The following is a 26,276-nucleotide window of genomic DNA, read 5'->3' on the forward strand; positions in this document are numbered from 1 at the left end:
CTTCCCCACAGACTGAGGTCAACCTGGTAGACTCAGTCCAGGTAGGTCTAGTCCCCTCCTCCCAGGCCGAGCCAAACAATCCTGCATAGGCCCCAGGTTTCAAACAGCCAACTCATGCAATGAGCACAAGATCTGGTCCCACTGCCTGGATGCCTCCCAAACAGATCAAGCCAATCAACTGTCAGAGGGACTTATTAACCAAATGGTTTTTGTCTGGAGTCTCCTTGTTAACAATGTCCGACAGATGATCAATGGGCCAGACTGTTTTGAGTGCCAGTCTGAATGTTCCCAGGAAGGAACAACTGTATGAGGAGAGCGGTTAATGAAGCCCTCGATGGGACATTTACCACCCAGCCTGGGCTTCTACTCAGGAGCCTGGCTGCTGTCCCTCACCATATATAAAGGGTTTGGTGGGGAAATTCTCTAAGCTTGTTTGCAGCCATTCCCCCTGCACTGTATCTTTTCCTTATCGTCTGCAGGGACCTAATTACAGTGCCTGGATGGCTCCTCTAATCCATGGCACCTGCTGCAGCTGATCTCATTCAGGGACAGAGGTACAGCAGCTGCAGACAGATGGCTCTCACTTTCCCACTGACTGTGAACCTGAAGGATGCGGTGTGACGCCAAGATTCACGATCTGAACCTTCCTCTAGGTTTATAATATGGCTTTGGAGACACTGTTTCCAAGATTACAGATAGTAATTTATTGATAGTGTATAACAACCCCTCCCTTCCTCCTCACCTGTGCAGAACCTAGTACAGAGGAGGTACCTTCTCTGACTTGATATGAATATTTGTCTCCATTTCTCAGAGAGGTAAAGTGAGCATTAGAAAAGAAACTTCATTTGCTTTAAATAAGTCAGCTGGTGGGTGCCAAAGCTGAATTCACCCCACACTTGTCTGGGGTCAGTTTCCTGTTTTTATTCCATCAGAGTCTGACTCATAAATACATACATACATACATGCATACATACATACATACACACATATATACACATACACACACACACACACACACACACACACACACACACATCACTGACCAGGTATTAGAGGGACACCTATAGAGCTACTAGGTAGGAAATTCAAAGATCTGATCTTCCACAAGATCTACATTCAGACAATTACGTGGCTCCAGGTAGATTTTCTAAGTGTCTGCTGTATCCATGAACCAGAGAGCTGGCCTCACAGTAATCTAGAGTGCTCCTGTATCACAAGTCCCTACCCAGCACGCCTGCTGTCCTTACCATCTCCGCTCTTGCTTGGGTTCGGGGTTTCAGGAGTATTCAGAGGCCTGAGAGGAATGATGACATCATCCACATTGACCCCTTCTTCACCATGCTTCTCAGAAACATGGGTCAGGAGTTCTGACTGATTTGGTGAGAAAAGATTACAACATTTACACATGAAGATGGCTGTATTTTCTGTAAGAAAAAAAAAACATAAAATATTGTTATTTCTCTGTCACATCAACAATGATTACTCCAAAGAGCCAAAAAAACAAACCAAACAAACAAGAAAACCAGAGAGAGAATCCATGTATTCACTGTCATCAGCCTCCTGCAGACTATGTTCACCTTTGCCTCAGGGGGCCACGACAAGAAGAAAATTCTTTTTTCAGTAGTTCAAGTCTTTCTCTGGAAGAGAGTAGCATGGACCTCCCTGTGACCCAAACTGACCCAAATCCACGCAGCAGCCCAGACTTCAGGAAAGCAGAGTCAATGGAAAGACAGCCTTGGTCTAGAAGCTAAGCCCTGGCCCATCTCTGCTGAAGGCAGCAGCACACTGGGAATGGCTCAGCATTCCAGCCAAATTCTCTCCGACCAGATGCAGGCAAAGGTCGGCCAGGGCAACACTTGCCAAGAGCTGAGACCCTTGCCATGACTGAGCACCTGGCTCCAACACTGATGAGACACAAAAGCTGGGAATGTGTTACTTCATGCCAGTTAATTCCTACCTAAAACATGATCACTTTTCACAATAAAACTAATAATCCCTCTTGTTCCTAACATTATATTAGGTAAGAAGACAGAATGAGGCGAAAGAACTCATTTTTCATTGATAAAATAATTACTAATATATATCAAATATTATATTTAGGATCCAAAAGCCATTAAGAGGCAGATTTTGTTGTTGGTGTTGTTGTTGACATTTTACATGTTTACTGAAGTGGACTGGTATGATATAAAAGACCATGGTTTGCAACCAAGCAGACCCAGGTTAAGTTTCCAACTCCCATCCCTAAACACTATAAAGCGGCGTGACCTTGGAGAAGTTCAAGTACTCTCTGGGTGATTGAAGCCAGTGGGCAGAGGAGGTCAACAGCCTCCTTGGCAACAGACACCAGGTTATCCCACCATGCTCCAAGGCCTTGTTTCACAGTTTAAGGGGCTCATAGTTCACCATGGAGGAAAACACGGGTGGCAGGAGCTTGAGGTCACACTGCCAATCAGGAAGCTGAGAGAGATGAATACTTAGTTTACTTTCTCCTTTTCATTCAGTCTGGACCCCAGTCCATGGAATGGTTATCTCTTATAGTTAGAAGAGGTCTTCCCACTTAGATTAACAGAATCTAGATTATCCATCTGAGGCATGATCAGGTGATCCCAGGGACTGTCAAATGAAGAGTATTAATCACCACAGCCTGATACCTGGTTTTGGCATGGATATGTGTGGCTAGAAACTGTGAGCAGAGCTCCACCAAGTTACAGTAAAAATATTCAGGATACCTACAGGACTAAAGCCATTCCTGTCTAAAACAAATTTAAACACACAATGCTGAACTAACATATCACCTACAGGCCATGGACAAGCCCTGATCTGATTTGGGCAGACAAAGTTGAATCTAGACCCAGACCTGCCAAGAGGTGACCCTCGTACCACCACGACAAGACAACACAGAACCACTATTTCTTACTGTTTGCAATGGTGTAACTTCCCAGATGGCCTCTATCAGTCTAATATTCTAACATTATTTCACAGATGTTCTCCGGGGACTGAGAACTCTGTGACATTTAGCAGGGGAGAAAGTCTAAGGGCCGCAGAATTATTATAAGGCCTCTCTTAGTTCAAAGGCACAGTAAACACGTGGAGATTAAATAAATTTGATGACATTTTGTATGACAGCACCAGAGAGGGCCCTGGTACCCCAGGGGTGAGACCTACCTCAGCCATCTGCTATTAATTAGCATGAGCTTCCCAGGGACCCACTGCATGTTTAGCTGTTGGGCAGTGGACTGTACCTGTGATTCGGAGTGACGACAAAAATAAGGCCTGGTTTGTGACCCAGGGCCACTCACCTAAATGTGGGCTCAGGCAAGCAGCGTGGCCATGAGACAGGGTTCAGAGAGGAAAACTGGACCAGGGAAGGCTGACAGGGACAGAGGCTTCTCAGCGTGGACTGCTGGGCGTCAGAGCCACAGGGGAGCAAGAGGCAGATCCCAGAAGACACCAAATAGGAAGAGAGCTCCCAGAAATTGAGGGGTTGAAGGAAGAGGAGAGCCAGGACAGGAACTAATATGGCTGAAAGGTCCAGCAGTGATGGCTTCGCTCTCAGAGCTGGTCCCCAGTCCCTCACTGCCAAGCTGCACCCGTTCCCTGAAGTGCTGCCCTGCTGAGCTCCACCTGGCCCATCACCCCAGTCCTCTGAGGGGGATTTGTTCACCTACTGTACCAGAAAATAGCAACAACCTGAGTTGCATGAGGAGACAGAGAAATTGGGGGGGGGGGGGTTATGGTATGATAGAGGAGGCCACTAGAGGGGTCTGTCAGGAACAGAGAAGCACACACCAGGCAGGGCATTGCTGCTGACTGGAAATGAGCAACAGAGGGCAGGCAGGTGAAGGCCTCTGCTCTGCTACTAACAACCTAATTGTGTCTTCAATAACTGCCTGCCCCAGACACCCAGGACAAAGCACAGGGCATGCCCTCTTGAACACAGGCCTCCAACACAGACAATAACAGGGCACTTCCTGGAGATGTTTTTAAAGCCATGCCTGAACAGCCAAATGTCAAAGCACATAAAAGGGGGTGCTGTACCATGCTGTACCCACCAGGTGTTAAGGATTATTAATACACCAAAATAATAACAGGAGAGCCACTTTTATTTCTACAGTGGCCAGATATGAAAAAGTATATCTTATATCCTGACATATAGTCGTAATTATGTTGTCAGTTAGCTCTGATGAAGATGTGATAATGTGGGTGCATCTTGGGGTCCAATTACTATGCTCTCTTCCTTAACAAAAGAACTCAGAGAAAATGACATGCTTAGCACAGGAGACCCACAGCAGTCTGGGTTATGAGCATGCAATTCCCCGGAATTATCTGCTGGCTAGAGGCAGCTACTCTGCACTGGTGCAGAGGAAACCCTTAAGATGCTGGCAAAAATAGTTCCTTGTCTCTAAACTCTAAGCTAAGGAACAGCCAGGTCCTTGTGGACCTCTGGCCTACCTGCCTTGGGGACCCTAAGATAAACAAGGGCTCTGCCCCAGCGCCCCCCAGAAGGTGACCATTCCCAGGGAATGATGGAGCATTAGTGGAGCTGTGGGCTGAAGTAGCAGGTTGCAGTCAATGGGAAGAATATTCTGGCACCTAGCACACCATCTAACACTTGGTGCTGTTGCTCCTTGTAAGTCCGTTAAGCATGACTAGAACAAAACAGGGTTCTGGCCCTGTTCTGGCATCTGTGGTCTCGGCCCTTATGCGAGCCCCTATCCTGCAGAGGTCATTTACTGCTGAAGTAACAATATGAGTTCCTGCTCATTGTGAAACATTCACAAACAGAATTAGAACCGATAGAATCGCTGTGTGCCTGGTCCATCTCCTTTAGACCTACTGTGTATCAGAGACAGAGTCAGACAGAGACCAAGGGAGGGTCCACCTCAGATCAGTAAGAGCCTTTCCCATCCTTTCAGGGTCCCCATGCTCACTCCAACTCCAGACACGGCATGGGGAAAGGCAGAAGAGACTGGTTTTCATTGACATGAACAGTGGGGTTCAGGAACTCTGGTTCAAATCGCACAACACTCTTCCTTACGGAAACAGCCTTAGAGAGACTGTGACAGTCTAAGCCAGTGGTTCTCAAATTGTGTGTGTCATGACCCCTATGCAGCACAGGGCTCACATATCAGCTATTTTTATATTATGATTCATAACACTAGCCAAATTACAGTTACCAAGTAGCAACAAAATCATTTTATGGCTAGGGGTCAGCACAACATGAGGAACTGTAGTAAAGGGCCTCAGCTTAGGAAGGTTGAGAACCACTGCTCTAAGCTATTTTGGGACATTGCTCAGGACTGGATGGCAGGATTCCTGGGTACCCTCTGACCCCCTACACATCTCCGGGCAGAACTTAAATCTGTCTAACTCAACACATGAAAGGCTGAAGGCAGGTGGCCCAGAATACCTCTGAGTCTGTTTCATCTGGCCAGGAGTAGAAGCCTGAGTAGACCAGGAGTCAGGCAGGATTCTCAAGAGGCAGACATACGCATGTGCCTGGGGCAACACACAGTACATGGCCAATTTCTAAATCCTACACTCTCCTGCAGGGCACTACAAGGCTGACATGCTCCTCAGCTAGAGCCTACCAGCCTAATGAGGCCAGACTCTGACAACCCAGGCCAGGAGGAGAGGGCGACGGCTGCTGGCACCTTCTCAACACCCTGGACTCCGAACTCTCCTAAAATTGATTATATCCACATGAAAGTGACTGAAAGCCAGGTGGGGACAAGACAGGACAGGGCAGGTGAGGGGCCAGGCACACTGAGGAGATGCAGAGCCTGGGGTCAGAATATGGGGGGTGGCCAAGCCAGGCATCCTGCACAGACATACAACCTTGGCCAGAGGCAGCCCAGTGCATTCCTGCCGTTCCAAATGGCCCCAGACAGATGGGGTAGATGAACTTTTTCTTCTCACTAAGACCAGATAAAAGCTCAGGGCACTTCAGATGAGACAAACACAGGGAAATGCAAACTCGAAACAGGCCAGCTCGAAACCACGGTACCTGGGAAGCAGCAGAGCAATGACTGACATACATGCTTTGGGTTTCATTCTGCCTCCTGCAACTAGCCTGGAGCTGAAGAAGTCACAGAACTGGAAACTACAGCCAAAGCCTGTTTTCCACCCAAAGGACAAGTGAGGGTTACCAAGCCAGACAGGCACCCTCTATCCCACCACAACCAAATGCCTCAGCAAACACTGGCCCGAGCCCCGTACCACATTCAAAGGTTGAGAGGGAACCAGGACTCTCACAAGCATCCAGCCATAAGGCACATGCCAGCTCTCCGCTACAGTGCCCCTAGACGAGAAGCACTGAGATCCATCAGCCCTTTTATCCCTGGTTGGCCTTGACACAGCAACAGAGAGGTACTAGACAGCCTGGACTCCACTGTCCTACCCACTGTTATCAGAGTCAGTACAGGTCTAGAGTCTACCAATTCACCCCAGAGTCAATGGGGGTAATGTAGAGCCTGGACTCCATCACCTAGTCTAGTGGGAGTCTAGACTCCACCACTCGGCCACACTGGGAGCCTGGACTCCACCATACAGCCCAGTGGGAGCCTGAACTCCAGCACCCAGCACACTGGGAGCGTGAACTCCAACACCCAGCACACTGGAAGCGTGAACTCCAGCACCCAGCACACTGGGAGCCTGAGCTCCACCACCCAGCACACTGGGAGCCTGAGCTCCACCACCCAGCACACTGGGAGCGTGAACTCCAGCACCCAGCACACTGGGAGCCTGGGCTCCAGCACCCAGCACACTGGGAGCCTGAGCTCCAGCACCCAGCACACTGGGAGCGTGAACTCCAGCACCCAGCACACTGGGAGCGTGAACTCCAGCACCCAGCACACTGGGAGCCTGAGCTCCAGCACCCAGCACACTGGGAGCCTGAGCTCCACCACCCAGCACACTGGGAGCCTGAGCTCCAGCACCCAGCACACTGGGAGCCTGAGCTCCAGCACCCAGCACACTGGGAGCCTGAGCTCCACCACCCAGCACACTGGGAGCCTGAGCTCCAGCACCCAGCACACTAGGAACGTGAACTCCAGCACCCAGCACACTGGGAGCCTGAGCTCCAGCACCCAGCACACTGGGAGCCTGGGCTCCAGCACCCAGCACACTGGGAATCTGGACTCCAACACCCAGCCCAGTGGGAGCCTGGACTCCAATATTCAGCACACTGGGAGCCTAGACTCCAACACCCAGCCCAGAGAACCTGGACTCCAACACTCAGCACATTGGGAGCCTGGACTCCAACACCCAGCACACTGGGAGCCTAAACTCTAACATCCAGTCCAGTGTCAAAAGAAGCAGCAGGAAAGATGAATTCAAGACCACTGGAAGTAAGAGGACATCACTCTCAACCACAACAGAGTCAAGGGAGCCAGCCAAGGCAGAAGAGCTAAATAAGACCCAGGATTTCACAGCTCAAACAGCCATGACTCAGTCACCATTCACTCCCCATGACTCTTCAAGAAGCAGGAAAATGGCATGTGGAAGGAGAGAAGGCCATGAACAGACATCAGCAAGATGACATGACAGCAGGATGATTTGATGAGGACAAAAGCAACCACCACAAAAAAAGTCTTCAAAAGCAAAGCCAAGTAACATAGGAGATGGGAACTGGAGTTCCTCATCTAGGAGATAGGGTAACAGAATACCTACTGGAAAGTTTAGAACAGAAAACTAAAGCAACTGCCACCAAAAAAGGAACAGACAAGAGCCTTCAACGGCAGGCTCAAAGCAAGATGAACAGAACAGGAAGGTTGGCGATGCCGAGGACAGAGGAGCAGGACACATCAGAGGCCCAGCAATGACACTGAGTGGAGTGCAGGGACCCAGGGGCCACAGTAAAAGAGCTAAGACTATGTCATCAGAGCCCAGGGATGAGGAGAGGTTGAAACTGGGGGGAAAATGTGGTAAAGAAATGACAACTGAAAGCTCCTAAATTTTTAGAAAAATAAACCAATGTATTCAAGAAGCTGAGCAAATCGCAAACAGAATAAACTCCAGTAAACTTATTCCAAGAAATATAATCAAACATCTGAGAACTACAAATAAATACGTAAGAATAGCAATGGAGGAACAAAACTATTTCCTATCAGAAAACTCATTCAGGAGACAGCAGATTTCTCCCCAGACAATGGAGGCCAGGAGGAAGCGGCACAAGACATCTAATTTCAAGCACACTGCTGGGACTTGCAGGTAGGGAGGAACACAGCTCACAGAGGTGTTGTTTGCTGTTTTTTACTCTTTGCTCTTTTACTGTTTTGGCTTTTTACTCTTTGGGGGCCCACCACCCAGCTCTCAAATAAATCATGTGTGGAGGCTTATTCTTAATTATAAATACCCGGCCTTAGCTTGGCTTGTTTCTTGCCAGCTTTTCTTAAATTATCCCACTACCTTTAGCCTCTGGGCTTTTTCCTTTTCTTTCTCCTGTAATCTTACTTTGACTCTCACTCTGTAGCTGGCCCCTGATGGCCTCCACCTTCATCCCTCTCGTTCTCTCCTCCTCCTCCCAGATTTCTCCTTCTATTTATCCTCTCTGCCTGCCAGCCCCACCCATCCTTTCTCCTGCCTCGCTATCGGCCGTTCAGCTCTTCTTTATTAGACCATCAGGTGTTTTAGACAAGCAAAGTAACACAGCTTCACAAAGTTAAACAAATGCAACATAAAAGAATGCAACACATCTGTGCATTATTAAAGAAATGTTCCACAGCATAAACAAATGTAACACATCTTAAAATAATATTCTACAACCCAGAGGCACAGCCAAGGTACAGTCCACGCTAAATCCCCATCTCTGGGAACTGATGTAAAAACTCAGATTCTGAACCCCTAGCTGCCTATCCCATACCTCCCAGTACATTTCACGCTGCCTTCACTCGTGAGCTATAACCACAGCCTCAATGGCCCAGCATCTTCCTCTCAGTAATAGTACCAATGGAGATCCATTAAGACCCCATCAGTTAGATGAATTAATGATAGCAAAATGCTTAAGTATTAATCAATAAACACAAGAAGACAAAATGCTACACTGCTAGGTTATTAAATCACTCCATATAAAGACTGTACTTTAAAATATCTCTCACTTCTGCTCCTTGATGAGCATAAATCACCCTCTCTACTCTCCAACTAGCTTCTATTTGGATGTATTAACTGCCAGAGAGTTCAACAGCCAGAGCCAAGTCCCTATTGAACTGTTTGTCTTCTGAGACAAGACGGCAAGAACACTCTTATACTTCTTGTTTTCCTGCTTTTCACTTGTCTGGAAGTTATTAAATTCACAGAAGCTAGGAGCTCCCAAATAGGAGTGGAAATATTTTAACAACATAGAGCCAGACTTCTGTCACAGCCAACATAACGAATGAGGTCTCAGGTTGTGCAGCTTTGTGCACTATCACAGCCCCTCCCACCTACCGTCCTGGTGCAGCAGGCAGTGTGGAAGGCTCAGAAAGTACTTCCTTCCTTTACTCTTTTTTATGTGTAGTAGTGTTTTGAGTATACGTACACATATATGTATACCACCTGCATACAGTGCCCTTGTAGGACGGAAGAGGGCATCAGGTCCCCTGGAACTGGAGTTACAGATAGTTTTGAGCCACCACATTGGTCCTGGGAACAGAACGTAGGCCCTCTGAAAGAGCATCAAGCACTATAAACACTGGGCTATCTCTCCAGTCCTTACCCTTCCTTTATCTTTAAGGGAAGCAAATCAGGTTAGAATGTTTTCCTTCACTCCATTTCCTCTGAAGAGCCTTGAACCGCCTGTGGATATGTCCCATGCTATCATTATCATCACACTATCACCAATGTCACTATCATCACAAACACCATCACCATCACCATGGCCATTATCGCCATCGTCATCGCTACCATGACCATCATCACCACAATCATCACCATTGCTGCTATCAGTACTATCAGGAATACCACCTTCACCACTTCCATCACCACCACTGTCACCATTATCACCACCACCATCATGACTATTTGTGGTGCTTTGGAAGAAAACGGCCCCCACAGGGAATGACACTAGTAGGAAGTGTGGCTTTGTTAGAGTGGGTGTGGCCTTGATGGAGGAAGGGTGTCACTGTGGGGGTGGGCTCTGAGATCTGCTGTGCTCAAGCTACACTCAGTGTGGCACACGGTTCCTTCGCCCCTGCAGGTTGAGATGCAGAACTCTCAGTTCCTTCTCCAGCACCATACCTGCCTGCACGCTGACATGAAGATAATGGACTAAACCTCTGAAACTGTAAGCCAGCCTCAATTAAATGGTTTTCTTTATAAGAGTTGCCATGGTCATGGTGTCTCTTCACAGCAAGAGAAATGCTAAGACACCATCACATGTATTAAAACTTGCTGGAACTAAAATTTTAAAGGATGAAATAAACAAGAAGGAGGCTCAAATTCACCAAGCTCTCACTACCAACAAATACCATACAAGGCTCACACTAAGTGCACTTAATCTTCAAAGCAATCCTCTGAAATGGGTTTTATTATTGTATTTCTCCACTGTAGGACAGCATCTATTTCAAGAAGTACTAACACCTTACATGTCACTAAAAAGACAAAAACACAGATAAATAGAATAGGATATGCTGGCTTCTCATCACACCATTAAAAGATATTTCTCAGTGTTCAAGCTGCCTGCATCAATAACCAACTGTAATGTTTTCACAATTCAATGGGAGCAATGTAGGCCCAGCACAGAGCAAGTACTGGGCAGCCTGGCTGTGAACTCAGGAAAGCTTGACTCCTGCTCTTTCTTCGCCCTGTACAACGTCACTTCCCACTCTGCACACACCAGGCTGCAAGCCACTCCTTCAAGACAAGAATGGAGACAGCTGAATAAAACAGCAGGAATTTGTCACACTACCTTGCCAAGATGCTGCCAGCCCAAAAGACACCTCTACCTTCCCTTAAGACACTAGCACCTCATCAGAAAGTCATAAGAGACATTGTAACAAGTCACATTCCCTACCATGTGTAGGACTTTTATAATACAAAATGAACCTATTGTGTGAAATGAGCTGTCTTCCTTAAACACGGCACTATCATCGCGATCATCATCATCATCACTACCTTCCTGACAATCACCATCATTATCATCATCATCATCATCATCATCATCATCATCATCATCATACCATCACTACTATCACCTTCATCCACATTATCTCCCTCAAGACCATCAGCACATCAATATTCGCACCAGCATCAGCACCATCGCCATCATTACTGTCACCCTCAGGACCATAAACATCACCATCATCACTGTCACCCTCAGGACCATAAACATCACTATCACCATCATCACTGTCACCCTCAGGACCATAAACATCACTATCACCATCATCACTGCCACCCTCAGGACCATAAACATCACCATCACCATCATCACTGTCACCCTCAGGACCATAAACATCACCATCACCATCATCACTGTCACCCTCAGGACCATAAACATCACCATCACCATCATCACTGTCACCCTCAGGACCATAAACAGCACATCACCATCATCACTGTCACCCTCAGGACCATAAACACCAGCACTACCATCATCACACTGTCACCATAATCATCACCACCAACATTACCCCCATTTACAAAAGAGAAGCCTGGGGCTGATAGACATTAATGAGCAGCCAAGGAGCTCCCACGCAGATAAGTAATAATAACAGCAAAGCTTCACCAAGACCTTCCAAGTTGACTGCCACATAGGCGACCTGCAGTGCCAGTGTGTTGTTTGATGAAATACTCATGGCGTTTGCTGTGAGGAATGCTAGTCTTGTGCCCCTAACTCATAATCAAAACGAAAAATTACAATTTGGAAGAGACAGTAGATTAGAAAAGGAACTTTGTTCCTTGTGTGTTATTACTGCGATTTATTTATTTAAGTAGCAATAAGATGGAAAACAGGAAAAATCTCGTTGTGAATTCACCCAGACCATATATACTTACTAATCTCACCCACTGCACAGCTTGAGAACAGACCCAAAACACAGGCAACAGTGAACCACCATTCCAGGTGGACAACCTTATAAGCAAATAAATGTGCTAACATTGCCCTCTGGTGGCCATCTATGACAGTACAACAAAATCAAAACAAAGCTACCACTGACTTTGCTAGACACCATTCTGCCTATTACCCTACTTAATTAACCTTTACATTCACCTCACCAACGAGAGACTTTTGTGTCCATTTGACAATGAGAAGAGTAGGCCATGTAAGGGATTACTGGGTCAAACAGCAGGTGGGCACACGGCAGGAACACAATCTGAAGTCACCATTTGATTAGGCTGTTTTTCCACAGCCCTAATGGACTTGTCCTGGCAACTGAGGTGTATCTAGTCAAACTTGCTGGTGAGTCAGGCCAGACTTAACTCTAACAGACTGTCCTCATAACCAGCCGCTGCCTGGCCCATTCTTAATCTTCCTAAAAGTCACTTTCAAATCTGGGGGCTTCCTCATTACTAAGACACACAACTCCGCGCAGCAGCAATGATGCTAAGAAGGAGACTCAGCAGAGGCGCATGCGTGCACTGATGTGAGGGACAGTCTGGTGGTTTGAATAAGAATGGCCTCCACAGGCTCATACATTTGAATATTTAGTCAGCAGGGGTGGCACTATTCGAAAGGTTTAGAAGGTTTATGAAGAAGTGTGGTCTTGTTGGAGGAAGTGTGTCACTTGGGCTGAGCTTTGAGGTATCAAAAGGCCATGCCAGGCCCAGGCTCTCTCTCTGCCTGCTGGATGTAGCTCTCAGCTCTGCTCCAGAGCCTCCCTGCGTGCCACCATGATGATAATAAACTAAACCTCTGAAATGCAAGCAAGGCCCCAGTTAAACACTTTCTTTCCTAAGAGTTGCCTTGGTCAGGGTGTCTCTTTGCAGCCCTAGAACTCTGATCAAGACAGCCAGTGACTGAGGCATGCACTGTGGAAAACAGAGCAGACTTCCCCAATGTGACTGGGGCCTCCTGGGGGAGTAGATTTCCATCTCCTGATCTGCTACATGTCACTGAGCAGGTCATGTGACATCCATTCAGCTGCTCACTACTGTATATCCTGAGTGGGAACAGGTCCACACGTGTACCATGAGTGGTTACAGGTTCACGCAGATCTGTATGAAGAAATACAGAGGCACCTCGAGGATGAACTTTTAGCCTTTTCAGCTGCAGGGTGGATTCCTCTAGGGACTGAACTGCCAGCACAGAGCAAAGGATTCTTTTATGGTTTTACAAATCACACCTTTAGCCAAAAGTCTTTGATCTAAGCCCCCAAAAGGGATAATGCCAAATGCAAATTCTCAGTACAAATACCAGTTTTCAGGGTTGTTTATACTAAGTTTGCATAGGTTTTGATCCCCTGGGAAAACTCAGATAAGATTTTAAGCAGGAGGTACAGAGATAGGGGGTAACAATTACAAAAAGCAGATTATAGCCAGGTTTAACACTCCAGTGTCAAATCAGACAGCTTGTGGGAATTCTTCCTTCAGCTCACCTCCCGACCTATGCTCTACCAACATGGTATGCTTTAGTCTAAGAAGACTTAGACAAGTTAAAGGAAAGGATGGAGGAATAAATGGATATTCTGATTCAAAACAGCATAGATCTGACCCCAGCTTTGATCCACATAGCTGTTGTGACCCAGGGCATGTGTATGTATTCTCTGTGAACTCGTTTCTCCCTCTGTCCAGAGCTGTGGAGGACAGCAGGATGCTGAGAATACAATGCACCAACCTCAGTGCCTGTAGCCAAGAGACACTACCCTACACCATACAGGAGAAAGGGCATCACTTAGGCCGGAGTCAGAGCCTCTCAGCTCACAGATGGCCCTGGTTTCTCCAGTGGGACATAAAACAGAAGTCTCTAAATCTCTTCAGGTCTCACTTTCTCATCTGAATGGCAAACAGCTCAAGCTGTTGTTTGGAAATGTTTGGAAGTGGAAGATGGTCTTAGGCTGGCCATATCCAAAGCCTGAGAAAACAAAGCCAAAGACCCCAGCCTCCCCACCCACAGATAATCCCCACGGCACCTGCCAGCTCTGTCCTACTGATGTCTCAACAAATGCACACCTTTAATGTGTAGAATCACGAGGCATCTCATAAGATGCTGATGTGCACGCCAACCTCCATAGCTCACAAAGTTAACATGTTTATTAAATGCTAGGGAGAAATCCCAGAGGGGTTTCTCTGTTGAAGCTGAATTAACAAAATAAAATGAGGAATGTTCAATATCCGCTATAATTATGGCTGGGACAACAGTTGCATTATAATTTTATGCATACACACTTCTTCCACGCTAAAATTTGGCATGAAATTTTTAAAGTTATTTTTCAGCTCTCTCAAAGTGAGAGTCCTGGGCAATGAAGTATGTTTACACTGAACAGGGTAATCATACTGGTGGAAAACATGGCTCTTTCCACAGGAAACCACCATAAACACCGATAGAGACAGGAACAGTCCCTGAACCCAGCAGACCAGTGGGAACATGGGACCATGAGGTCCTAACACAGAAACTAATAGCACAATCCATCAGAAAATGGTTGAGGCCACCACCCATAACTCACCTGATGCCCCCTGAAGCAACCAAGTCTCTGCCACCATTCCCATGCTGAACGTAAAAGCAGTCAAACCTCCATTTTGCTGGTTTCTGAGAGAGAGTCATGCCCACAGATGACAGCAACGTGTCCCCAAGTGCCTAGCTTTGGTTTTCTGGTTTTGCTCATCTTTCTTCTGAAATAATGGGCTGCTTTCAAGCCATTGGCAACTGTGTCCCAAAGACACCACAGACCATACTTCATCAGCCAGCAACATAGCTGGAGCCATCTTCCCCTTTCTGAACATGCAGACTCAGCCTGGATACAGTAACTACAACTGCCCTCACTGACCCGGCAGGGATGGCAGGGAGGGTAATGGGAGAGCCATCATATGGGTGACGGGGAGCCATCATATGGGTGATGGAGAGCCATCATTATATGGGTGATGGACAGCCATCATATGGGTGATGGGGGAGTCATCATATAAGTGATGGAGGAGCCATCATATATGGGTGATAGGGGAGCCATCGTCATATGGGTGATGGGGAGCCATCATTATATGGGTGATGTGGGAGCCATCATATAGGTGATGTGGGAGCCATCATATAAGTGATGGGGGAGCCATCATATAAGTGATGGAGGAGCCATCATATATGGGTGATAGGGGAGCCATCATCATATGGGTGATGGGGAAGCCATCATATAAGTGACGGGGGAGCCATCATTATATGGGTAATGGGGGAGCCATCATATGGGTGATGGGGGAGCCATCAAATGGGTGATGGGGGAGCCATCATATGGGTGATGGGGGAGCCATCATCATATGGGTGATGGGGAGCCATCATATGGGTAATGGGGAGCCATCATATGGGTGATGGGGGCATTGCAGGTTAACAAAGTACTGATGCTGAAGCAAGCAGGCAGCATTTTAGATCCTAAAGTCTAGCTTGCTAGCTAATACTACTGACTCCTTCTCCACATTCTCAGTCCTCTGAGGCACATGCATATCCACGCACACATACATACAAGCAAAAATGCATGCACAGACACATGGGCAAACAACACACACACACACACACGTGCATGCATATATATATATATATATATATATATATATATATATATATATATATATATACATACATATATATATATATAAAATACGCTCACTTTAGGAAAACGAAGGGCATAGGCAATTCAGAAACTAGTAAAACAAAATAGCGTCATGGTGAAACCAAGCAGAAATGGAGGCTACGACTCTCGAGGAACTGAGAAGAAGCAGGAAGAAGGGAAGAAAAGAGGTCAGGGAATGAAGGGAAGAAGAACAAGATGGCAGGTATTAGGACCACTTGTCAGAAGCCAGGGTACAGGTGAGGGAAGAAAGTGGACCCAGCTCTGGAAGGTGAGCCCAGCCTCTCCACATAGGTCCAAGTTCTGCTCACATAATCTACGCCCTGCACCCTCAGCCCAGCAGGACAAGGAACAAGTGTTACAGAAGGCCAACAAAGCATGGAGGAAGGGCAGGACCGCAGGAGGGGCAGCCAGGCCACACAGTCTCACTGTCCTGTTTAGCTGCTGTTCTCTCATCTGGCTTGATGCTCAAGATTGAAGCAGTTTGTTCCCAAGTGGCACAGGCACTCTGGCTGCCACAGGACAGTGCTCTTGTCCCCTCCCTATGGATGCAGTCTGTAGACACACTGCTGCTTGGGAGAGGGATCCAACCAAGCAAAGCCAAGTCCTGGGAAATTCGGGCCTGACTCAACCCACTTCAATGGAGGCAACATTTCCAATCAACGAACCTGAACTTGGCATGAGTCGTGGGTAAGCTGAGTAGGAGCTGTGCAGCTTGCAAGTTAAAGAACCCACTGAGTAAACTCAGACTTGTAAGTGACCACCAGCCAGGCAGGGTGGACTCCATAGATCCTTCGTTCCTCTAGTGTCCTGGGAACTGTCTCTGAAGATGGTCTGGCCTGCAGGACACTGGCAGGGGCGGAGTCAAAGGTGCACATGGCCGATACGTGAGGAGCCACGCCCATTCCAGCGCAGGCCCAAATAAAGGGCCCAGGGCTTTGTCTGGACAAGCGCTGCCAAATGAAATAGGAGTAGCCACAGATGGGATTTTAAACTTCTAGAAGCCACATTAAAATAAAATGAAGCACCCAAGATGACTTTTAACAGCACTCTTTATTTAACCGAGTAGACCTACAACAGCATCTACCCTGTAGTCCATTTTCCAGAGCTCCATGAGAAACTCCATCCTTTCTGTACCACCTCTTCACACTCGAGAATCTTTGCCATTTACAGCACATCCTGGTCTGGGCTATAATATACCCAGGACCCACTCACACTGTTTTCAGAATACCTGGAATGTCTGTCACTGTACATCAGAGTCATGGTAGACATGTCCCCCTCCCTGACCCCCAGGAGGCTGGGACACAGCCTCTACCCCTCAAAAACCTTAGCAACTCAGTAAATCTAGAAAGTGGAGACACAGAGTTAGCAAGGTGGAAATACAGGCCATGAAATGACTACAGCGCTGGTCACACTCTGCAGGGAAAGGCAAGAGACAGAGGGACATGTTCATTTACTACTGTCGCAGGTTTAAATGCCAACTGTGTGATCAGGGCTCCAGAGGTCACAATCAAAACAGATAATAGCCTGGGTAGAAGCTAGAGGCAGATGTGGGAAACATGAAAATTCAAATTCAAATTGTAAATGTCTGCTTGACTTATTATAAAAGCCTGAGATTGGTCTGTCTTATTAAGAGTCCAGGGTCTCCTCAGTCTGTGGGGAAGGCTTTGCCCTGGAGGAGATGGGAATGGGGGGGGGGGGGGGGGTTGGGGGGAAGGTAAGGGGGACGGGAGGGGGGAGAACAAGGGAATCCGTGGCTGATATGTAGAACTGAATTGTATTGCAAAATAAATTAATAAAAAAAAAAAAAAAAAAAAAAAAAAAAAAGAGTCCAGGGTCTCACAATTAATTCCAGGAATAAGAACTTCCCTTTAATATTCAGACATCACTGGGGTCTTTTGCAACTCCAGAGGAGAACATTAATTTAAGGAAAACAAGTAGAGAAAGAAGTTTCCAAGCCACCACCCACCCACCTACCCTCAGCTCACCCAAACCATCCAGCTCCTTTTCCCGAAGACAAAACACGAACTAAGTTTTAGAGCTAGTCTCTAAATAACTGTGCTCTGTGGCTACCTTATACAGTGGCTTCATATTTCAGTAGTTAATGAATGCCCAGTATGTGTCACATCCTCTGCCAGGCACAATTAGAAATGAGGGAGATACAGGCCTCCCTCCAGGAACACAAATGAGCCACTCCATTTGGCACGCCAGGGTTGCTCTCTGGGGCTGGACTTCATGGACACTTGCCACTGGTGGGAGAGAAGTGCTCAACTCAACTACAGGCCAGAGTCTTGCAGGGTCAGACAACCCTGCCTGCCCTGCCCCTCAACACACACATACCCCAGCGTCACCCTGCAGGGCAGCTGCCACCTATGTTTATACCAGCGGGAACCTCAGAGAGTCAGGCCAGCTGCCCTCGCTCCAAGGGCTCCTGGGAGTCCTGCCCCAGGAAGACACTGGCAGCCCAGCCCTCTCCCAGTCCAGGGCTGTGAGGACACAAGCGGGCACATGAGAACTCTGGCAGGGGCAGCTAACTCCAGCTCAGGCACCTCCACAGAGAGGGAGACATGGCAGCACCTGCTCCCTGTCTCTCCAGCTTGTTCATGAATTCAGGATCTATTCTTAAAGTCTCAGATCCAGCTTTGTTCTCACAGAGAGGCTTCTGTAAGCATTTTCATCTGAGTGTCCAGAGTGCCTATCCCTTACATACTGCCTTGGAGTATGACCACAACTTATAACAGCAGATTGAGTGGTGGGCTTATCTGATTTCCCTAATATAGTATAAGCTCTTAAAACACAAAGAGCATGCAATTAAAAAAAATAAAGTCCTGAAAATAGAAATGTTAAACATTACCAAAGAAGTTCCCTCTGCTCGGAGCAAGCTGCACTTCCTTTGTGGTGAGGCCAGGACACTTCCAGTCTTCACCTGAGGACCCTGAGACCGTGAACCAAGGCTCTCCTAACTCCCACTTCCTAGCAATACAAGCAGGACCCTGAACTGAGTAAGAAGTTGAGGCTCGGGGTGGGACAGCCACCCCTAGTCCCAGCAGTGAAAACAGTGACAGCCGGCCCCATCCATAATAGGAATATATGCAGTGTCTAAATGGCGGATTAAAGGGATTCATAGGAGATGGAGGCCAAGTGCCTGGAGAGGAGATGCTCACTGAAGGCCAGCAGAGCCTAGGCAGCACAGTCCAGCTCAAACATACAGCCTTAGCTCAATTCCAATGCCATCCAGGGTGTCTATGGCTTTCCTAGAGACGCACCCCATCCCTAACTCTCTGCAGGTCTCCATGTTTACAACTCACACTTAGAAGAGGAAAAAGTAAAAAGAAAATTCTGCTCTCTCGCTGAAATACAAGAAATATACTGCTCCAGAAATTCATATATTCAATACAAATAAATAAAATAAACAAGTGGAGGGACCCTAAAGTGAAATCGAGGAGATGCAGTCAACTGTTCACATTTTTTTTTTTTTTTTTGGTTTTTCGAGACAGGGTTTCTCTGTGTAGCTTTGTGCCTTTCCTGGAACTCGCTTTGGAGACCAGGCTGGCCTCGAACTCACAGAGATCCACCTGGCTCTGCCTCCCGAGTGCTGGGATTAAAGGCGTGCGCCACCACCGCCCGGCTAACTGTTCACATTTTAAAGAAATGTGTGTAGCTGCACTGAACAGGAGGAGAGGCAAGATGGTCCCGAGAGACTTTGGAGGGAGGAATCTGCACCTCAGATTAAGGAAGGAGCTCTGGTCAGCAGACATCTTTCACAGAGACACCTGTTTGGGAGTCAGAAAGTACTTAGCATATTCTAGGAAGGAGCAAGCAGCCAGGCATGCTGTGGGTTCAGAAAGGCTTTCTTTTTACCAGGAAAGGGACATATGAATGTGCCGAGTAGGGAGGAGAAAACAAGACCTGTGGTGTTAAATTAGAATTGCAAAGTTCTATATAAAACTAACAGCCTTGCAGAGTGTGGATGAGCATAGATGCATTATATACCATACATGTAAAGAGACACCCATTTCCTAGCTGTGTTTACAGAGAGGGTTGAGACACAAAGGCCCACCAGTGACATCCCCAGTCTTCAGGTCTCCTGGAATAAGCATCAGGTCCCAGACCTGGAAGAAGGAAGAAACAGAATAGACCCAGAACATCTTGGACCAGAAAGCAATGAGGTACTCAAGAAAAAGCAGGCATATCAGGACACAAGGCTTTCGGAGCTTCAAATAGCCCAAACAGTCCATGTGAGCATCAGAAGAAACAATGAGAAAGGAGTATAAATCACTGGCTAAAATAAAGAGTCCATGAGTCTCCAGTAACATACATAAATCAATCAACAAAAAGCAGACTTTCTTGCCTGTGGAGAATGAATGCCCACTACTGTGGTGATCCCTCGACAACACATGCCTACATGCAAACACCATGTGTGCAGGTATATAGGAATAAGACAGAAACATAGGAATAAGATAGGAATACAGGAATAAGACAGAAACATAGAAATATGGAAATAAGCTTAAGGGACAGAAGCTGACATCCATCAGCTTGGCCAGCAAAAACGGATTAACCTTTAACTGGGCCCTTCCATGTTTTACGATGGGCAGCTTTGTCAACAACCCAAATGTCAGTTTTCTTTTACTAATGGTTGCCCTTTGTAGCCGTGGGGTTAGCTATTCTTCCATAACCCCCCACCACTCACTACCGAAACCAAAGTTACCTTTTAATGAATTCTACCTGACAACCTGCCTTGTGTTGTTTTGTTGTCCCCGTCCCGGCCCCTGCCCCCCATGAGAACCCAGCTATGTCAGAAGTTTCAGGTTTGGGTAAGCATCAATTAACTGAGTCAGAGAGGGCTGCAGATATATATACACATAGAATTTAGCTGAACCCCCTCCAAAACCTTGTTAATGGGAAATTGTAAAAACCTAAAAACAATTTGTCTCTAAAAGTTTAACTTCAGAATTGTAAAAATTCCTTTGTCCATGCCTAGAGTGTTCCCCTTTCTATAAAAGGGGCTCATAATCCCCTCCAGCTGCCACAGCCTCAGAATCCCGAACACTGGCCTTGGTCTCAGCTAGCTGATAAGTTTTTGTGCCCACAGTGATATTTCCTTTTTTTCTCTTTGGTTTTTGGAATAAAATCTGCTTCTGGCTTAATGGACTTTGGTGGTCTGTCCCCCATTATTGTGTCACCAGAGACCCAACATCCCTAAATTCACACAGTGGTTTTTTTTTTTTTTTTTTTTTTTTTTTTTGGTTTTATGAGACAGGGTTTCTCTGTGTAGCTTTGCACCTTTCCTGGAATTCACTCTGTAGCCCAGGCTGGCCTGGAACTCACAGAGATCTGCCTGTCTCTGCCTCCCGAGTGCTGGGATTAAAGGCATGCGCCACCACTGCCCGGCTCACACATTGTTTATACTTTGGTGTAGTTCATACTACAGTGGGGGAGGGGCGCTCTGTAAGAGCAGAAGAAAACATTGAACAGGCGTGGGAATGGCAGAGTTTGGCAACAGTCATCCATGGAAACAGGGCAGTGAAAGGCGGTTTGAGGAGAAGATGTAGCATGACAAACAAAATCTCAAAGTATTTTGCCCTGGGGCATTTAATGACAAAGGGAAAATCAGTAGCCTCAAGACAATGAACCTGACCCCCTCAAGCATGTAGCATCAGTGGCAAGGAGAAGACTAGAGATCATGGGCCCACTGCAAGCAGTGCTGAGAACTCCACATCATTCCTGTGGTAATTCCAAAAAGTGCACAACCAGGACCCGATGGTAAGGAAGCACTGTACAGAGTAAAGGAAGGGTAACCTGCCAAACCGATGGCCACACACCTCAACTACCGATGCCATAAAACAGAGGCAGAGGAAGAGCTCCAGCCCAGAGAGAAAGAGACCCGATGCTGGAATGCTGTACATACACAGTATTTCCCTTTGTTATACAGGCCGTTATAGGGACAGCTGATGAAATGTGAATCGTAACTGCACTGATGGGATTCTCACATTGTGACTACAACAATGCCGTTAATGCAGGAAGGTATTCCTGTTTATAGGAAATTAAACACTGACTGGAGTTAGAAGGAAGTAAAGGGGTGTTCTGTCCACGGCTTTATCTCAAAGGGTGCAGAGACACAGACAAGTGGGAAAGACAAAGAACGTAATAAAATGCTAACACTGTCCAGGCTTGGAAGAGAGGGTATATGGGGGGTTGATGCTCTCAGTTTCTCTGCAAGAGAATTGTATGCGAAAATAAAAGACTAAGACGGAACACATTCTGCAGGCCCAGTGTTTCCCTCTGAGCATCTCAAGGGGTCAGTGCAAAACAGTCTCCCCCTGGCCTCTCTGACTCTTTCCCTCTCCACTGTCCACTGCTCTTTCCATCCTCCCCAGGCCACCAGATTATCTTTTACAAGCTCTCACAGCTACAGCAAACAGGATAAAGCAAAAGTCTATTACTCTAGGTCCCTCCTGTCCTGAAATTTGTATAAATGTTTCCATGTTCTGTATCTCAGCTTCCAAACAGTTTGAAAGTTAGTTCTCAGGAACTCTCTTTAGTATTGAAAACAAGCAAGAATGAAGTTGCCCGAGGAAGGAAGCTTGTGCCAACAAGAGCTGCCTACAGAAAACACCACAGGCAGAGAGGCTGCAATCTAACCCGTCAGGTATCAGGGGAGGAACCTGGGTGGGAAGCCCAGGGAGGTAGTGCTGGTTGAGAAGAATGGACTTGACATAGCCCAAGGCATCCTTGTAGAAACTGCCCCAAGACTAGCGGGTAAAGAAGGCATTCTCACCGCTGGCAGTACCAAAGGTGGGCCAGAAGGGGATAAGGCACCATGTACCTCATAGTGCACCTGCTCTTAGCTTGTCTGCAGGAGGCCTCCCACTGACATGCTGGATACCCAGGGCACCTGCTTCTTCCTGCAGCAGTCCCTGCTGCCACCGTCTCTGACACTTGAAAAAGCCCTCAGCTGGATTTTCGAAGTGGCTGCAGACACTGCAAACACTCTTGCAGCGGTCCCTGCTCTGTAGACTGTGGGGGTGATGAGTGGCAGGGCTATCCCTAGAGTTGGTAAGAAAGCCCTCCTGCAGTAGGAGGAAGGTTAATGCAGATGCCTTAGCAGCATCTAGGAAACCAGCAAGTCCCGGAGAGATCAAGTGGAAAATCCACCCGTCTGAAGGGACACTGTTTCCTAAAATGGACTTGTAAATTTAAATGAGGTGGGGGTGGGGTGGGGAGGAGAAGCCCTAAACCCATACACCAAGCTCTTCTATAGAGAAGAGAACAGAAAGATGGCGGGAGCCGGCACCCTTCCCACCATGCGCGAGGATACTGCTTCTCCACCTACATTTCCCTGGTGCTGCTCCTGAACCGTGGAGGCTCGATTCTACAGTCTGACTAGGTCACAGGATGTGGCTTGGGGTCGACAAGTAATATGCAAATCCCGGCTTGGTCACTGGCACTGGTACCAGCCTGTGACCCAAACTCCGTCCTTCAGGCTGTCAATCAAAGACAATGTCCTATTAATAGAATTGCAGTTACAGTTGGGGAAAGCAATAGCTGCAGGGGTTATTCACGCATGCACACGCGTACGTGCACACGCACCCATTTTTTAAATGTAAAAAATAAAGCCTCTTTGCTGTTGATGAGCATGGGTGCTGCAGCCTTGAGGCAGGGGGAGGGCCTTGGGCCTGCCTCTACTGAATGTACCAGGCTCTGCTGACTCCCCATGGGAGGCCTTACCTTCTTGAAGAAGGGAATGGGGGGTGGGGTGGGGTGGGGAAGGCTGGAGGGGCGGGAGGAGGGAAGAGGGGGATCTCTGATTGGTATGTAAAATGAATAAAAAATATTCTTAATTAAAAAAAAAAAGAAAAAGAAAAAATTCACACCAAGTGGAGGGGGGGGAGAACATGGATGCTGGAAGGTTCATGCTTGATAGGGTGTAGAGGCCAGAGCAGGAGCAACACCAGGAAAGGCCCCACTGTGAGAGCCCAGCAGCCTATGGGCTGCTCTGGGCCCTCATGGCTGAACACAACAGAGCAAACACAACAGTGGACTCTGGCATGTGTAGGGAGTAACATTCCTGGGCAGATCAAGCAACCAAAGGCTGTCTGGAGGAAGTCTCAGGCACAAGAACTTTCAAGGCCGCAGCAAAACACTTCCATGAGCAGCGGCCACTAAGTATCAACGGGTACTTCACCTGATTGCATTCCTCAGAGAACAGAGTTCTCCGAGAATGCTGCCAGCTCCAAATTTACAGCAGTGCAAAGTGGGGCTCAAAAGAGTTCCCTGTCACCCAGAGAGGCTGGGTCACAAAGCTAGGTCTCCTGGCCTGTAAGACACTGCTCTCTCCCAAGGTCTAGATCCCTCAATACTCAACCCAGCAAGAAGCAAAACTCATGAGACAGCCAGAAGCTGCCTGAGTACATGGGGGCAAAGGCTATAAACAGAACACAGCTCAGGCCATCTTGACACGCTAAAGGCTGCCCAGTAACTCTGCTAACAGATGGCGGCTGGAGGCAGGGCAGGGACAGGCAGCGCACACTTACTCACCAGGACTGAGGTGGTACAAAGACAACACATGGAGGCTAAGGTTCAACTCTTGACTGTCACTGTTCCACCCCAGAGAAGCACTGGTCAAGCAGGTGGACATGCAGAGGCCACCCCATGCCCTTCCCCTGCTAGGTCCTTCTAGATTGGTTTTTCAGCTCAAACATCACCTAGAGGCTTTCCTGAGCCCCTCTCCAACCTAGTAGGCAGTGATCACCTTCTGCTGTCTCCACCTTACCCTGTGCATTCCCAGCACACCTGTGGACCACTGCACTATTCACTGAACTTCAACCCAGGACAGGAAAGTGAAGCTATCGGGACCAGTCAAGACGCTGACCACTTCCATTGCCCTACCTAGTCCCTTCTCCTGCCAGCTTCTGCCAGAGTCTGATATCTTGACCTCACTCATGATCTTCTGGGCTATAAAGGGCTTGGGCAGACCTATGTCTCTAGCTCTGCCATCTTCAGTAAGCAAATTTTAGCAAAGCAACCACAGGTTTTTGTTTTCATTTTCTTTTTTTTTTTTTTAATGTGAATGGTATAATAAACATAACATAAACCTTAGCATTTTAAACACTTTTAAATCTCCAGGTCAGGGCACTAGGTACATTCATCCTGGTGTGCAGCCATCACCACCAGACATCTCCAGAAATGTTTCTTCTTCCCAAACAGAACCTCTGTTCCCATCAGACACCATTCCTCCTGCTCCCTCCTCCCAATCCTAACAGCTACCACTAACCATTCACCAATCAGAAATCAAAAGTCTTTGGGGGAAAAAAAAAGTATCTGTTCTAAACACACATAGCCTTTTTTCATGTTATTAGTCCCCAAATAAATATTGAATGATTGATCTAGTTTGCTTCAATGTTACTGTAATAAAACACTGACCAAAGCAAGTTGTGACTTACAGGATACAGTCTATTCATCATCAGGGGACCCAAGACAGAAACCTGTAACAAGAACTGAGGTAAGGATCATGGAAGAGGCTGCTTACTGGCTTGCTTCCACAACTTGCTCAACTGTTGTTATACAACCCAGGATCACCTGCCCAGGGGTTGAACTGCTCACAGTGTCCTGGATTCTCCCACATCAATCACTAATCAAGAAAATGCCCCCATAGAGAGGCCAATCGGATGGAGGCAGTTCCTCAATTAAGGTTCCCTCTTCCTAGGTGACTCTAGTCTGTGTCAAGTTGACAAAGACTCACCAGTATGCTGTGGATATCGCTCTGTATGCTATGAATGTGTTGCTCTGATTTGGTTGATAAATAAAATGCTGACTGGCCAGCAGCCAGGGAGGAAGTATAGGATAGGTGGGATAAGCAGAGAGGAGAATTCTGGGAACAGGAAGGCTGAGTAAGGAGATGCTGCCAGCCACCACCATGAGAAGCAAGATGTAAAGATACTGGTAAGCCATGAGCCACATGGCAAGGTATAGATTTATAGAAATAGGTTAATTTAAGATGTAAGATCTAGCTAGCAAAAAGCCTGAGCCATTAGGCCATACAGTTCATAATTACTCTGTGTGTTTACTTGGGTCTGAGCAGCTGCGGGCCAGGGTGGGACTGGAAAAAACTTCAGCACACCAGTTAACACTGTGTTGATTGGTATTAAATAATACAAGCGATCTACACATGATACAAAGCTTACAAAAGAATGTTTCTACAGTACATGCAAGTATTCCACCATTTTATATCTGGGACTCTGGCATCCACAGATCTTGGTATCACTGGAGGGTCTGGGAACCAATCTTGTTCATTGATACCAAAGGACAACTTTGTTTTCATAACCTTCTTCCTATTTAGAAAATGTTTGTCTATGTTCTATATGTTGTGAGTCCCTTGAACCCTTGGCCACATGCACGCATACACAGCTCCAGGGAGAATCATCCCCACAGAGTATTATAGAAGTAAAACTATGGGTTACCCAGAAGCTCAGGCCTCGGGTGCACTTACAGCAGACACTGGATACTGGGATGACAATTTGGCAGGCTCCATGGACAGCCTTTAGTAGACTGGGCAGCCTTCATGCAATTGTCCCTTCCTGCTCAAGCCTCTCCAGG

The 26,276-nt window shown here is 47.2% G+C and overlaps 1 protein-coding gene across 2 annotated transcripts in view; it reads right to left on the bottom strand.

Moving 5' to 3' along the window:
- Positions 1 to 26,276, bottom strand: part of Zfat (zinc finger and AT-hook domain containing) — a 181,160-nt gene that overhangs the window by 144,761 nt on the left and 10,123 nt on the right. For both annotated transcript variants that reach the window (XM_052747939.1, XM_052747937.1), the window contains exon 2: positions 1,248 to 1,424. In XM_052747939.1, coding sequence (XP_052603899.1) covers positions 1,248 to 1,424 — 177 coding nt within the window. The remainder of the gene's footprint in view (positions 1 to 1,247; positions 1,425 to 26,276) is intronic.

The sequence above is a fragment of the Peromyscus californicus genome, unplaced genomic scaffold, assembly GCF_007827085.1.
Source record: "Peromyscus californicus insignis strain IS unplaced genomic scaffold, ASM782708v3 Scaffold_20__1_contigs__length_68692818, whole genome shotgun sequence".
In the NCBI taxonomy this organism is placed as follows: domain Eukaryota; kingdom Metazoa; phylum Chordata; class Mammalia; order Rodentia; family Cricetidae; genus Peromyscus; species Peromyscus californicus.